We start from the raw sequence: 12,467 nt of genomic DNA on the forward strand, positions 1-12,467 counted from the left end.
TGGAGACCCCGTTCCTGTAACCATGGGCCTGTCCTGCCTCTTCCCATTGTATTTTTTTTTTTTTTTAAGACTTTATTTATTATTTGACAGAGAGGGAACACAAGCAGGGGGAGTGGGAGAGGGAGAAGCAGGCTCCCTACTGAGCAGGGAGCCCGACGCGGGGCTCGATCCCAGGACCCTGGGATCATGACCCGAGCTGAAGGCAGACGCTTAACGACTGAACCACCCAGGTGCCCCCGTCCCCCGTTGTATTTGGCTTTCCCTCCCATGGTTTGAAGAACATGGCTGGGTCTCTCTTGCTGTCTTGCCTCATATTTGCCCAGCTCTTCCCTCTGGCTGAGAGGGAACGGATTGTGTCCCAGTTGGATCTGGAGGGGTTTTGGAAGCCCCACCTTTGAGCAGAGACCCAAGCCTGATCCTGAGGTTGAGGAAGTGCTCCTTATCCTGGTGGGGTAACCAGATAAAGTACAGCCTGCCATTACATTTGGATTTCAGGTAAATAATACATAATTTTAGTGTAAGCATGACCTGTGCCAGATTGGGATATACTCATACTAAAGAATTATGTATCGTTTCTCTGAAATGAGTTTAGCAGGGAGTCTTCTATTTTCATTTGCTGAATCTGTTAGACTTCCCTTCAGGTCAGTCTTCTTCCTTATTGCCTCCATCCAATAGCAGAGGCTAAGAACTCCAGAGTGAAAAAGGTCCTAGGGAGGTGCTGATTCTCTTCCTCTTTTATAGATCTGGAAACCAAGTCCCAGCATGGAATCACTGTGGACTTTGAGGACCTTGCTAAGCTCCGTGACTTTTCTTTTTCATGAAGGCAGCACATTTTCTAAGTGTCCCCTCTGCACAGGGCACTGTGCTGGGTGTTGAGGGATGACAGTAACAAGCGTACCGTGTGTAGAGGGCAAGGGTCAAGAGTTCCCTTAAGGCATGTGAAATAAGAGGCAGGATTCAGACAGACCTGGGTCCAAATCCTGCTTTGCCATGTATTAGCTGCATGACAAGTCACTTCTCTCTGAGCCTCTGTCTCCCCTTTAATAATGTGGGGATTACTATTTCTATTGGGGGATTGTTACCAAGGCTCCAGTGGGGTGATGAAATGCCAGGTGGGGGCAGGGAAGGGTTTACTGCATGATGAGAGAAGAGAGGTGCCCCCAGTAAAGTTTGGTGTTGCCCACAGGTCGCCAGGCATCCTGAACCACCCAGATGATGCAGGATGGAGGTGCCAGAACTCACTCGTGCTTTCTCGCCCACCGGGGGCCAGCTGGCTCCAGCTCCTGGACACCCAGGAGCCCTAGGTGGGCAGGTCTCACCTCACCTGACCCTGGGCCCTGTCATTCTGCCACCGGAGCAGGGTCTGGCCTCTACCGTGTTCCTGAAGGCCCTGCCCATCCCATTGTACCACACAGTGCCTCCGGGGGGCCTCCAGCCACGTGCCCCCCTAGTGACACACAGCCTGGACGGGGGCAGTGTGCCCTTTATTCTCAGCCCCCTGCTGCGGCCTGAAGGACCTGGCCCTACCCAGACGGGGAAGCCAGCGGCCCCAGCACTCACCATGAACATTGTGGGCACTCTGCCTGTCCTGTCGCCGGGCCCGGGGCCCACGCTGGGGAGCCCGGGCAAGGTACGGAATGCCGGCAAGTACCTTTGCCCACACTGTGGCCGGGATTGCCTGAAGCCCAGTGTTTTGGAGAAGCACATCCGGTCCCACACGGGTGAGAGGCCCTTTCCGTGTGCTACCTGTGGTGTCGCCTTTAAGACCCAGAGCAACCTGTATAAGCACAGACGCACCCAGACCCACCTCAACCACTCTCGGCTGTCCTCGGAGTCTGATGGCGGTGGGGGCAGCCTCCCGGAGGAGGGGGACAAGGCTGGAGAGAGCTCCAGAGCGGATGGCGTGGGGGACGGCAGCAGCCAGAGGGTGGGTGGTGGGGCCCGATGGGAGAGACCCCTCTCTCTAGGCGCCCAGGGTGCTGGGCAGTGCCCAGCGCCTGCCATGCCCCTGTCTTCTATTGCCAAGACCCTGGCTCTGAAGTTGGAAGCTGTTCCCTGTCCAGGGTCCGCATTTGCTGACAGAGAGACCCCCGTGGACTCTGCCCGCACGGCCTCCCCTGGGCTTGCCCTGGCTGGCTCCCAGCCGAGGAGGAAGCTGCCAGAGCAGATGTCCCCGACTGCCGGCCGGCTGTGCTCCCTGCAGCAGCAGCAAGCGGCCACGTCCTCGGAGAAGCCCTGGGACGCCAAGGCCTTGGAGGGCCGGCTGCGGAAGTGTGAGAGCACCGACTCGGGCTACCTGTCCCGCTCTGACAGCGCAGAGCAGCCGCCGGCCCCCGGCAGCCCCTTGCACAGCCTGTCGGAGCACAGTGCCGAGTCTGAGGCGGAGGTGGCCCTGGGGCCCGGGGGGCCTAGCCTGCAGCTGGAGAAGAAGCAGCTGGAGGAGCGCATCACCTGGCTCATCTCCCACAATCAGGCCGTGGTGGATGATTCCCAGCTGGACAATGTGCGGCCCCGCAAGACTGTCCTGTGCAAGCAAGGCAGCATCGACCTGCCCATGCCCTACACCTACAAGGACTCCTTCCACTTTGACATCCGGGCGCTGCAGCCAGGCCAGAGGAAACCCGCTGCCCTCAGCTCGGCCCGTTCCACCTTCACCCCCCCAGACAAGGCACGGCCACTCTTCTTTCACTCTGTCCCCGCTCAGCTCTCCACCACCGTGGCATGTGTGCCCATCACCAGGAGCAACTCACTGCCCTTTGTCGAGGGCACCAGGATATGGCAGGAGCCCTCGGGCCCCCGGGCCACCTGCCCCAGGAGGCAGAAGCCTCTAAGCCCCAGGCCTGCCCCCGCCCGACTGGTGGATGTCCCCAGCGGCCACCCCCGGGCCCTGGTCAGACAGGCTGCCGTGGAGGATCTGCCATGCCCCCCCACTGGAGACAGCCTGGTGCCTGCAGAGGACACGGATAGAAACAGAGCTGCTGCTGGGGAGGGGACAGCCAGCAAGGGCAGAGCAGGCAGTAAGAAGTGTAGCCAGAGGAAGCTGAAGATGTTCTCCCAGGACAAGTGGCAGGTGTATGGGAATGAGACATTCAAGAGAATCTACCAGAAAATGAAAACCAGTTGCCACAGAGGGAAGAAGGCAAGGGAGATGACCCTGGGTAGTGGGACAGAGCTGGCCTTTCCTCTCCAGGAAGAGTTAGCAGGGAATGAGGGCACAGTCCCGTCCCAGGACAGGAGGACCCCTGTCCATGGGGACACAGCTGTGGGGGTCAAGCCAGGGCCTTGCCAAAGTCCACTGGCCCCGGAGGGCTTCTTGGTGATGGAGTCCCCCAAGCAGAGGGAGATGGTGGCCAGAGCAGGAGGCAGTGACCAGCCTAGGGTGAACAGGGCCACCTCGCCCCCCACCCTCAGCTGCAGAGAACCCCCCTGTTTGGGCAGCAAGAGCCCCCTGCTTTCTCCAAATGGGAGGCTGGAGCTGGGGTGTCAGCTGCCTGCAGCACCTGGTCCCCTCAGGGGAGGTGACCTAGAGGCTCCCAAGCTGATTTTGCCAGACCCTAAGATGGAAGAAGGCACCCGTGGTGGTGGGGACAAGAAGGAGACCTGTCAGTGGACCCAAACTGTGCCGAGGCGGCCCAGTGGTAGCTCTGGGGAGTCCCAGCCCTCAGAGGACAAGCTCCCCTCAGAGAGGAAGAAGCTGAAGGTGGAGAAGCTGAGCTGCCAGGAGCAATCAGAGCCTCTGGGAACAGAAAGAGAGGCCCCAGGTGGCCCCGTGCAGGCCACCTCCCCGCCATCTCAGAACCAGGACTGTGACCCTGGGGATAAGCCAGGGGAGCTGCATGAGAGTGCTGATGGCGTGGCCAGGGGCAGGGCTGGGCAGCCGGGCAGGCCCTTGGAGCTTTCCGGCGCCCCCTCTGCTGCTCCTTCTGTGGCCCTGAGGCAGGTGGGGCTGAGGGAAGAGATCTTGCTGTGTCCTAGAGCCGCGTCCCGTGGGCATCAGTCCCCCCTGGCCACTCAGGCTCCTGGTGTCTTCGCTGCCCTGGCAGACACTGCCTTCCCTCCCAAGTACCTCCTCAGGCTGCCTCAGGAAGAGACCCACCCACCACCTCCCGTCGCCCTGGGGCCGGGACAAGGCCAGGACCCTGTCTGCAGGAGAAGCTGGCCCGAGGAACAGGCATCCTTTGTCGGGTCAGGGCTGGGGACCCTCCTGCCTCCCTGCCCGGCTTCAGGCTTGGCCCCCGGTGGGGCAGACACCTTCCAGGAGGACCCCAGCTACTCTAGGCCATGGGGCAGGAGAAAAGGGGTGCAGGGAGAGGAGAAAGGATACTTGGACCCTGGCACCCCAGCAGCGGGGCAGTCCTGTGGCTCATCCACCAGCAGCCCCAGGGAGACAGCCTCCTTCTTGCCCACCCCAACGTGTGCCACCTGGAAGAGTGGGCCCCCTGACACCCGACACCTCTGCACGGGCAGCACTGTGGTGGGGTCCAAGCCATCTGGGGGTGTCCTGAGTCCCTGTGCACTTAGCAGGGAGTTGGGACCTCCTGAGAATGCCCCGGAAGACCCTCCCTCGGGGCCTCTGGCTGGGCTCAGTTCCAGCCGCTCCTTCCTCACAGCCCCCACGCCCCCCGGCTGGCTGGAGCTGGCCTCGTGTACCCACTCAGAGACCCTGTGGAGCTTCAGGGCCCACGGCCCTTTCCCGTCATTGAGGGCCGAGCCCCGACTCACATGGTGTTGCTTGAGCCGAAGCCTGCCTCTGCCCACGGAGCAGAAGGAAAAGGCTGCTTCTGTGTACTTGGCACTGCACTTCCTTGGTGGCAGCGCCCAGGACAAGGGTCCAGACGCCCGGCCCGTGAGCAGGGCGGTGGTGGGAGGATGGACGAAGACAGGCCTGGGAGAAGGAGGGCAGGTCCAGACACCAAAGGTAAAATCCTCCTTTGCCTAGGGCCCCAGGGCTGGGGGAGTGTGCTTGGTACACTCGTAATGATGGAGAGGGGGCGTGAAGCCACCCCGGGGAACACCTGCTCTTTGTGCTACAGTCTTCTCAGCCTGCTCCCAAGGGAAGTGGGGCTGCCACATACACGGCGGGATAGGATAAAGGCCAAAAATGCAACACAAAACAAAATAATGAAAAAGTACATTTCAGAGGAAAGAATTATTGTACCAAGACCCTAGATGAGATACTTTTCATCACTAGATGTTAAATTTAGCTCTGAGCTTCCCGGTAACAGCAGCAAAAAGTGAAATGAACACTGCCCAGGAAAGCTCTGTGGGTGACAGAGGATTATAAACTGGAAATTGTTACTGAGAGACTCCAGGTGAAACATAATCTCTTAGAAGGAGAGAATTATTGAGGCACCTGGCTGGCTCAGATGGTAGAGCATAGGACCCATGATCTCGAGGTTGTGAGTTTGAGCCCCACATCGGGTGTAGAGATTATTTAAAAAAAAGGGAGGGAGGAAGAGTTATTATACCTGGAACTCGGGAAACAATTACTATGATCAGATAACTTAACGTCCGAGTTCCCTGGGAGCGGCCAAAAGGGAAGGGGCCGAGTGCTCTGGAGCTCTCACTTGGTGACTAGTAGTAAGTTTGTGGTCCCATCTCGAGAGCGAGTCTGTGCATCTGGATTGTGTCCTGCTCTGGGAAGTCTTGGGCCAGGGCAGCTGAAGAGGGTCCCGGAGCCTCTGTTCTGACATAACCGTAGGCAACAGTGGCAGAGCCGGGACTCCAGAGCCTTACAGGCTGTTCTTTGTCCCGAGAGTGGTGATTAATAAGGAATGTGCTGAGTCTCAGACGGGGGTGGGGGGGTGGGTGGGATCTGAGACCCAGTTGGGCCTTCCTTCCTCCAAAGACAATTAGGTACCAGGTGCGGGGGTTCCTGGAGAGGTGGAGTTGGGGGCTGGGGGTGGGGGTGGGGAAGACCTGGCCGCAGTGTTCCCTGGGCCTCCAGTTAACACCATAGGGCTTTGACAATATGATGCCAACATGCCTGGTATTTTCAGCTCTTCTGCCCAGTGGCCTCAGGGATGGTGTCCCAGCCTGAATGGAAGAAAGGACCACCGTGGAGGAAGGCGAAGATGTTTCGGGGGAGTGGCAAACAGAAGCTGAGCATCCGCTCCAGAAGGTAGGGGTTGTGGCCACCTCTGTCTGGCCCATGTGTGCTCATCCTGTCAGGAGCTGCCAGGGGCGATTTGCTAACCCCAGGAAAACTTCACAGGGGTTCCAGAGGGTCTGTGTAGGAGTGAGGGTCTGGAGGTTCATGGGCAAGGGAATCGGTTTGTTCCCCATCAGCCCATCTGCACAGCATCCTCCCCCGACTGTGTGCTTTGCGGGGGCACCTCTCCAAGGCCAGGAATCCAGTAAATATTTGAAATAACTGAGTTGAGAACACATCCACCCGTTTAAGTCCCGAGGAGAGAGTGCATTTATTATTTACAGCTTTTATTGCTTTTTTATTTATGCAAGTGGTACATGTCCTTTGCAGAAAAGTTCGGAAATACAGGCCAGCAAAGAGGAGATGATAAAGCATCCTGGTACTTCCTCTGTTCTGGGGAGCACTACTGGTGTGCAGGGCGCTCCCTTCCAGACTTTTCTCTGTGACACGTGCATGCACAGCATCTCCTGACAGACGGGACACACAGGTTTTACTAATACCACTCTTTCATCGTTGACGGTCTTGCCCGTTTGCTCAAAACCCTTTAGCTGCTGGGGACGAGGGGGCAAGGCCACTCTTTCACCAGGCCCCACCCCTCTGTGCCGCCCGAGAAGCTGTTGGGTCTGATTTTCCCGTGGCCTTCTGTCCTGCTCAGGGTGACTTCGTGTTGCCTCCCTGCCTCCTGTTCTCAGATTCACACGCTGAAGCCAGAGCCCTGATGCTTTCCCGAATCCCCCCTCCACATCTAGGCCCTCTAATCTCCCCTTCCTGGAACACGCCTGCCTTCTCCCCTCATTGTTGGTATTTGACCCAAAGCTGAGATAGTCTTCAAGAGGCAGTGCAGATTCCTAATTCTTCCCTACAGCTGCTCAGCACCTCCGTGGCTAGAGGTGATGTGCCCTCTGGACAGGCTTCGAGATGAGGCCCCCGCCCGTTTCAGCTGTCTGCCGGACCACGTGTCCAGAGCTGGCATCACTGAGGGCTTGCTATGTGCCAGGCACTGTACAGTGGCCCCCATTTTTCCCCTGAGGAACCTGAGACACAGATAGGGCAGCCTCTCCAAGGACCCAGATGTGAATTAGCAAGTCTTTTTTTTTTTCAAGATTTTATTTTATTTATTCCAGAGAGAGAGAGAGTGAGAGAGAGAGAGCACAAGCAGGGGGAGCAGCAGAGGGAGAGGCAGAAGCAGGCTTCCCGCTGAGCAGGGGGCCCGATGCGGGGCTCGATCCCAGGACCCTGGGATCATGACCTGAGCCGAAGGCAGACGCTTAACGACTGAGCCACCCAGGTGCCCCTGAATCAGCAAGTCTTACTGCAGAGCCTGTGTGTAGATAGCAGCTTGCCCTGTGCCCCCCAGCCCGTGACGGGCATGAGAGTCACCTGGAGTTGTGTGGGTTTTCTTGGGATGCTGAGACACATTCCTCAGGTCTGGGGTGGGGCCTGAGACTCTGCATTTCTAACAGGCTCCCAGGTGATGCTCAGTGTGCCAGGCCCCGGGAGCACTCTTGCAGGAGCTGTTCTTCATGCTGTCCCAAACCACATTTCATCCTTCCCCAAAGAAGCCTAGCTGTTCATAGCTGAATGAAAGAAGGGTCACTGCCTGTGTGACAGGGACATCCAGTCCTACTGCAAACCCCTGAGCCATGCAGAGTGGGGGAGGGATGGCTCCCTCAGGGAGAATTTGCGTGCTGTTCTCAGATGGAATGAATGCTAGCCACACCAAAGAGAAGCTGCTCATGGATTCAGAGAGCACAGGGATGTTGGCAGGTGGCCATGTGCCCCGTCAGTATCTCCCACATTGGACTGATGTGGAAGAAGCACTAAATTGCATGGACTGACAGCTGCAAGCCTGTTTCTGGGCCTCAGTCATGGTCCCAGGAGAGGTGGGGTGAGGGACAAGTGTGCGTGCCTCCTTGACTGCTCCCACCTTCCCCAGACTTCAGCTTAGCTGATACAACAGATCATCACCATGCACCTGCGAGGTGCCAGGTGCCACCATGGACACCAGAGGGGAAACTTCCCCAAACCAGGCTGGTGGTGCCTGGCTGATGCTCCAGGAAGCCTGGAGAGGCGTCTGCAACAACTCCTGGGCAAGCATAGCCTGGGTGAGACTCTCTTTAGGTCTGACCATATTTACAAGTTTTGACTCTTAGTAGCCAAATAAGCACCAGGAGATTTCACATAAAAGTCTGCATTTCTAGCTTGTCTTGAAATACCTGAAGCTCTGGAGAATCTGGGCCTGCCCTCCGGCATGGCAGCAGCTAGCTGGAGCTGAGCAGTGGCCGCCCCTGTGGCCAGCACCTGTGCTCTGCCCCTTGCCTCAGTCCCCGCCCCTCCCTGTGGTCTTACACTGAGCTCGTCACACTGAGCTCAGTCTTACCATCTGGCTTTGCGGGAGCTAAAAACTGCCTCCGCCATCAGCGAGCTTCTCAGCAAGAGCCCGTGGGTGGGAAGGTAGGTGAGGGGGCATTGGCTCAGGGGTAGAGCAAGGAGGGGTCTGAATCCTGGATGAGGATGAGGCCACTGAGATTTTTATATCCATCGAGCATTTATCGGGCGACCATGACTGAGCCATCATTTGTGCCTTTATTGGCTTGTGACTGTCCTTTGAGTTCATTCCAGCTGCCTGGAGCTTCCAGCGTTGGCACGTGCAGATCCTCCACCTCCTCCTACACAGCTCACCTCTGGCTCATCAGACAGCTGGCTCCCCCGTCTCAGCAGAGACAGCACCATTGCAGTGGGACCTCCCTGACCTTTGTACGTCAATGTTCGCCCTCCCGTCATTTCCCTCCCACCATCTGGTTTTATTACCTTCATGGCGTGTTGGCAGAATTCGGTTTTTTGAGGCACAGAGTTCATGGTAGCTTGCTTCTTCCACACCGGCAATGGAGAGAGAATGTGCCTCTGCTGCCTTAATAAGTCTCTGACTTCGAGGTCTTCTTCTGAAGGACTTGCCTGATTAGATCACGTCCACCCAGGATAATCTACTTGATTAGAAACCTTCATCGCATCAGCAAAAATACCTTTACCTTTGCCTTATTTTGTTAGTTAGGAGCGAGTCACAGTCTCCACCACACTCACACGAGGAGAGGATTATACAAAGGTGTGACTTACAGGATCACCCTAGGGTGTGTCTGCCAGAAATGGGTTTCCCTGGCTCACCCAGCTTACGGAATTAGGGCTGCAATCTGAGTTTTCTGATCCAGTGTCTTCCATTGTACCACTCATGGTGAGTGGTTGCTAAGACTTGTCCTTTTAATGAAGGACACACATCTCTGGGGAGGTGTTCAGAAGGGAATACGATGCTGGGCTTATAAGAAAAGAGTTCCCTTTAATGGCATATTCCTTACTAAGCCACTGGTTCGATAGCATTTGGCCTGCAAAGATTTGATAAAGGAGATGACTGATTTGTTTGACTCACATGAGGTCTCAAACTCAGTTCATTTTCTGGTGGTGGATGGCATAGTTGGATGATAGAGCTTCTTGGAGAAGTGTCCTCTCCATTTCTTTCATATTTAGTCCATCTTCAGAAACAGGGATGTAGTGCCCAGTCTGAGGGGCAGTGTTGGGAAAATGCTGAAAGGTAGTGCCTAGTCTAAAGGGGCTTCATGTTCACTGTTCAGGAGGCCATTTCACACAGCTTATTTTTTCTCTTTAGTATATTGAAATCCATCCATTTTTCACATAGTAACTTATGGCCAATTTACAACGGAAGTTAATAGTAACATAGGATTTGTTTAACATATATTTACTTTGCAGATAACCAAACAGGAAAACTTTTGATGAAGGGTTTATCTATCATCTATCATCCATCATCCATCCATCTATATCTATATCTATATCTATATCTATATCTGTATCTATATCATCTATTTATATATCTGTCTACCCACCCACCTACATATGTACCATCTACCTAATTAGTTTTCTGTTGCTGCTATAACAAATTACCAGTTTCATGTAAATTTTGTTGTGAACAACACCAATTTATTATTTTCTAGTTCTGTAGATCAGAATTCAATATGTGTCTCCCCTGACAAAACTCAAGGTGTCAGCAGGGCTGCATTCCTTCTGGAGGCTGCAGTGGAGAATCAGTTTCCTGCTCACTTGGGTGGTTGGCAGAATTTGGCTCCTGGCGAGTGGCTCCTCTTCCATATCGCAAACCAGCAAGGGCAGGCTGGGTCTCTTTCACACCTCAAGTCTCTGCTCCTTCTTGTTCAGTCTCACTTTTCAGACCCAGTCTTCTGCCTCTTCTTTCATTTTTAAGGACTCATGTGTTTAGATTGGGTTTACCTGGATAATCCAGGATACCTCATCATCTTGGGGACTATGCCCTTAATTATATTCATGAAGTCCCTTTTGCTGGGGATGTCACATAGTTACAGCTCTGGGGATTAGGGCACGGACATCTTTGAGGGTAGGGGGCATTATTCCACACCATCTATCTGTCCATCCGTCTGTCCACCCACATGTGTATGATGTATATGTACACGTATGCATCAATTTACGTATCTGTCTACGCTCACGTGTGTATTTGTGTGTGTGTGCGTCTCTCTGTCATTCATCCACTCGTGTGCTCTCTCCTTGAGAGAGGCCTGTTTTCTTATTCACGTTCCCATTTCACTTCAGTTGTCTTCACATTCCCCAGAAAATGAAATTCTGTAGCAGAGAATTCTCCATAGGCCTTAGCTCCCAGCGCATGTGGTAAAACCTATGTAGCGGAGTATCTTTTCTCTTTTACTCTTGTTTTGAAAAACACTTAAAAATGCAGAACAGTTCAGAAAATATGTAACAGACTCTTGGGTAATGATCCAGAATTAGTAATTATTAACATTTTGTCATATTTGTTTCTGAGCCTTTAAAAAAATGAAATAAAATATTACTTTATATTTTATATATGAAGTGTATATTTATATTATACATATATATTATATATATATACACATATACATATATGTTATGTAGTTTTACATATTTGGCACTGATTCAGTCTGTGTTTTCATACTTTGCAAGTCAATGTACACACTAATAATATATATAATTATTTTGAGTCTTTAAAGCATGTGTGTAAATACCATACTGAATTAATCTTCAGTTTTATTTTTATTTTTATTTTTTAATTTTTTTAAAAGATTTTATTTATTTGACAGAGAGAGACACAGCGAGAGAGGGAACACAAACAGGGGGAGTGGGAGAGGGAGAAGCAGGCTTCCCGCTGAGCCGGGAGCCCGGTGTGGGGCTCGATCCCAGGACCCTAGGATCACGACCTGAGTGGAAGGCAGACGCTTATCAGCTGAGCCACCCAGGCGCCCCGTCAGTTTGATTTTTAAACTCAGTATCGTGTTTTTGAATATCTAGCCATGTTGGTCAAATTCATTGATTGTAAGTGCTGTAGAGTGCTCCTTCCCATGAGGATAGCACATTTTATTGTCCATTCCCCTGTTTATGGGCATTGAAATTGGCTCCAATTTTTTTTTTTTTTGCTGGTTTGCAGTGAATGAATGCTTATACATACATGCCTCCTTAGGCACAATGCGAGAGGTTTTCTCAGAACTATACCCAAAGTGGAATTGCTGGGTTATAAGGTAATCACATTTTCAACTTTACACATTATTTCTGAATCGCTCTTCAGAGCGGATGTGTCACTTTACATTTCCTCCAGCTGTGAGTGAAAATATGCCCTGCTCCCATATTTCTTCGAAGGCTTGTTATTAGCAGATTTGTGTGCTGTGCCCATCCAGAATTTGTAGGTTTTGGTATGTATTCTAGGTTTGTGTATGTGCTTTGCCATTACACACGCTGCAGATATTTTCCCAAGTCTGTTCTTTTGTCTTTTTAAGCCCATTTCTGTATACTTTACCCACATAATTGCAAATGTCTGTCTCTTCTTTCTTTTTTGCATATCAGAGCTTACTTCTGGGATTGTTTTCTTCTGTCTGAAGCATATTTTTAAGAACTTCTCTAAAAGAAAAAAAGTCTCCATTCTCATTAGCCTGAAAATACATTGATTTCTTCCTTGTTGTTGAAAAATGTTTTTGCTGGGTATATAGCCTTAGGCTGAGAGTTACTTTCTCTCCACAAATCAAAGCCATTACTGCACTCATTTGGCTTCTATTTTGTGGCAGAAAAATCAGCTATTAGTGTACTCATCTGTCTTTCGAAGGTCTCTTATCTCTGGCTACTTTTAAGATCTTCTTTTAATTTTTGGTGTTCCATAGTTTTACTTTGATGTATACAGGTGTATGTTACCTTTATTTATTCCATTAGGAATCCATTGGGCTTTTATGATTCTTGGATTGATGTCTACCTAGAAAAT

At 52.6% G+C, this 12,467-nt stretch overlaps 1 protein-coding gene across 1 annotated transcript in view; it reads left to right on the forward strand.

Moving 5' to 3' along the window:
- Nucleotides 1-1,222: 1,222 nt before the first annotated feature.
- The window catches only part of ZNF831 (zinc finger protein 831), a 66,625-nt gene continuing 55,380 nt past the window's right edge, over nt 1,223-12,467 (forward strand). Inside the window, exons 1-2 of the mRNA XM_021677841.1 lie at nt 1,223-4,918; nt 6,000-6,121. Coding sequence (XP_021533516.1) covers nt 1,223-4,918; nt 6,000-6,121 — 3,818 coding nt within the window. The remainder of the gene's footprint in view (nt 4,919-5,999; nt 6,122-12,467) is intronic.

This window comes from Neomonachus schauinslandi, chromosome 10 (genome assembly GCF_002201575.2).
Source record: "Neomonachus schauinslandi chromosome 10, ASM220157v2, whole genome shotgun sequence".
Classification (NCBI taxonomy): Eukaryota; Metazoa; Chordata; class Mammalia; order Carnivora; family Phocidae; genus Neomonachus; species Neomonachus schauinslandi.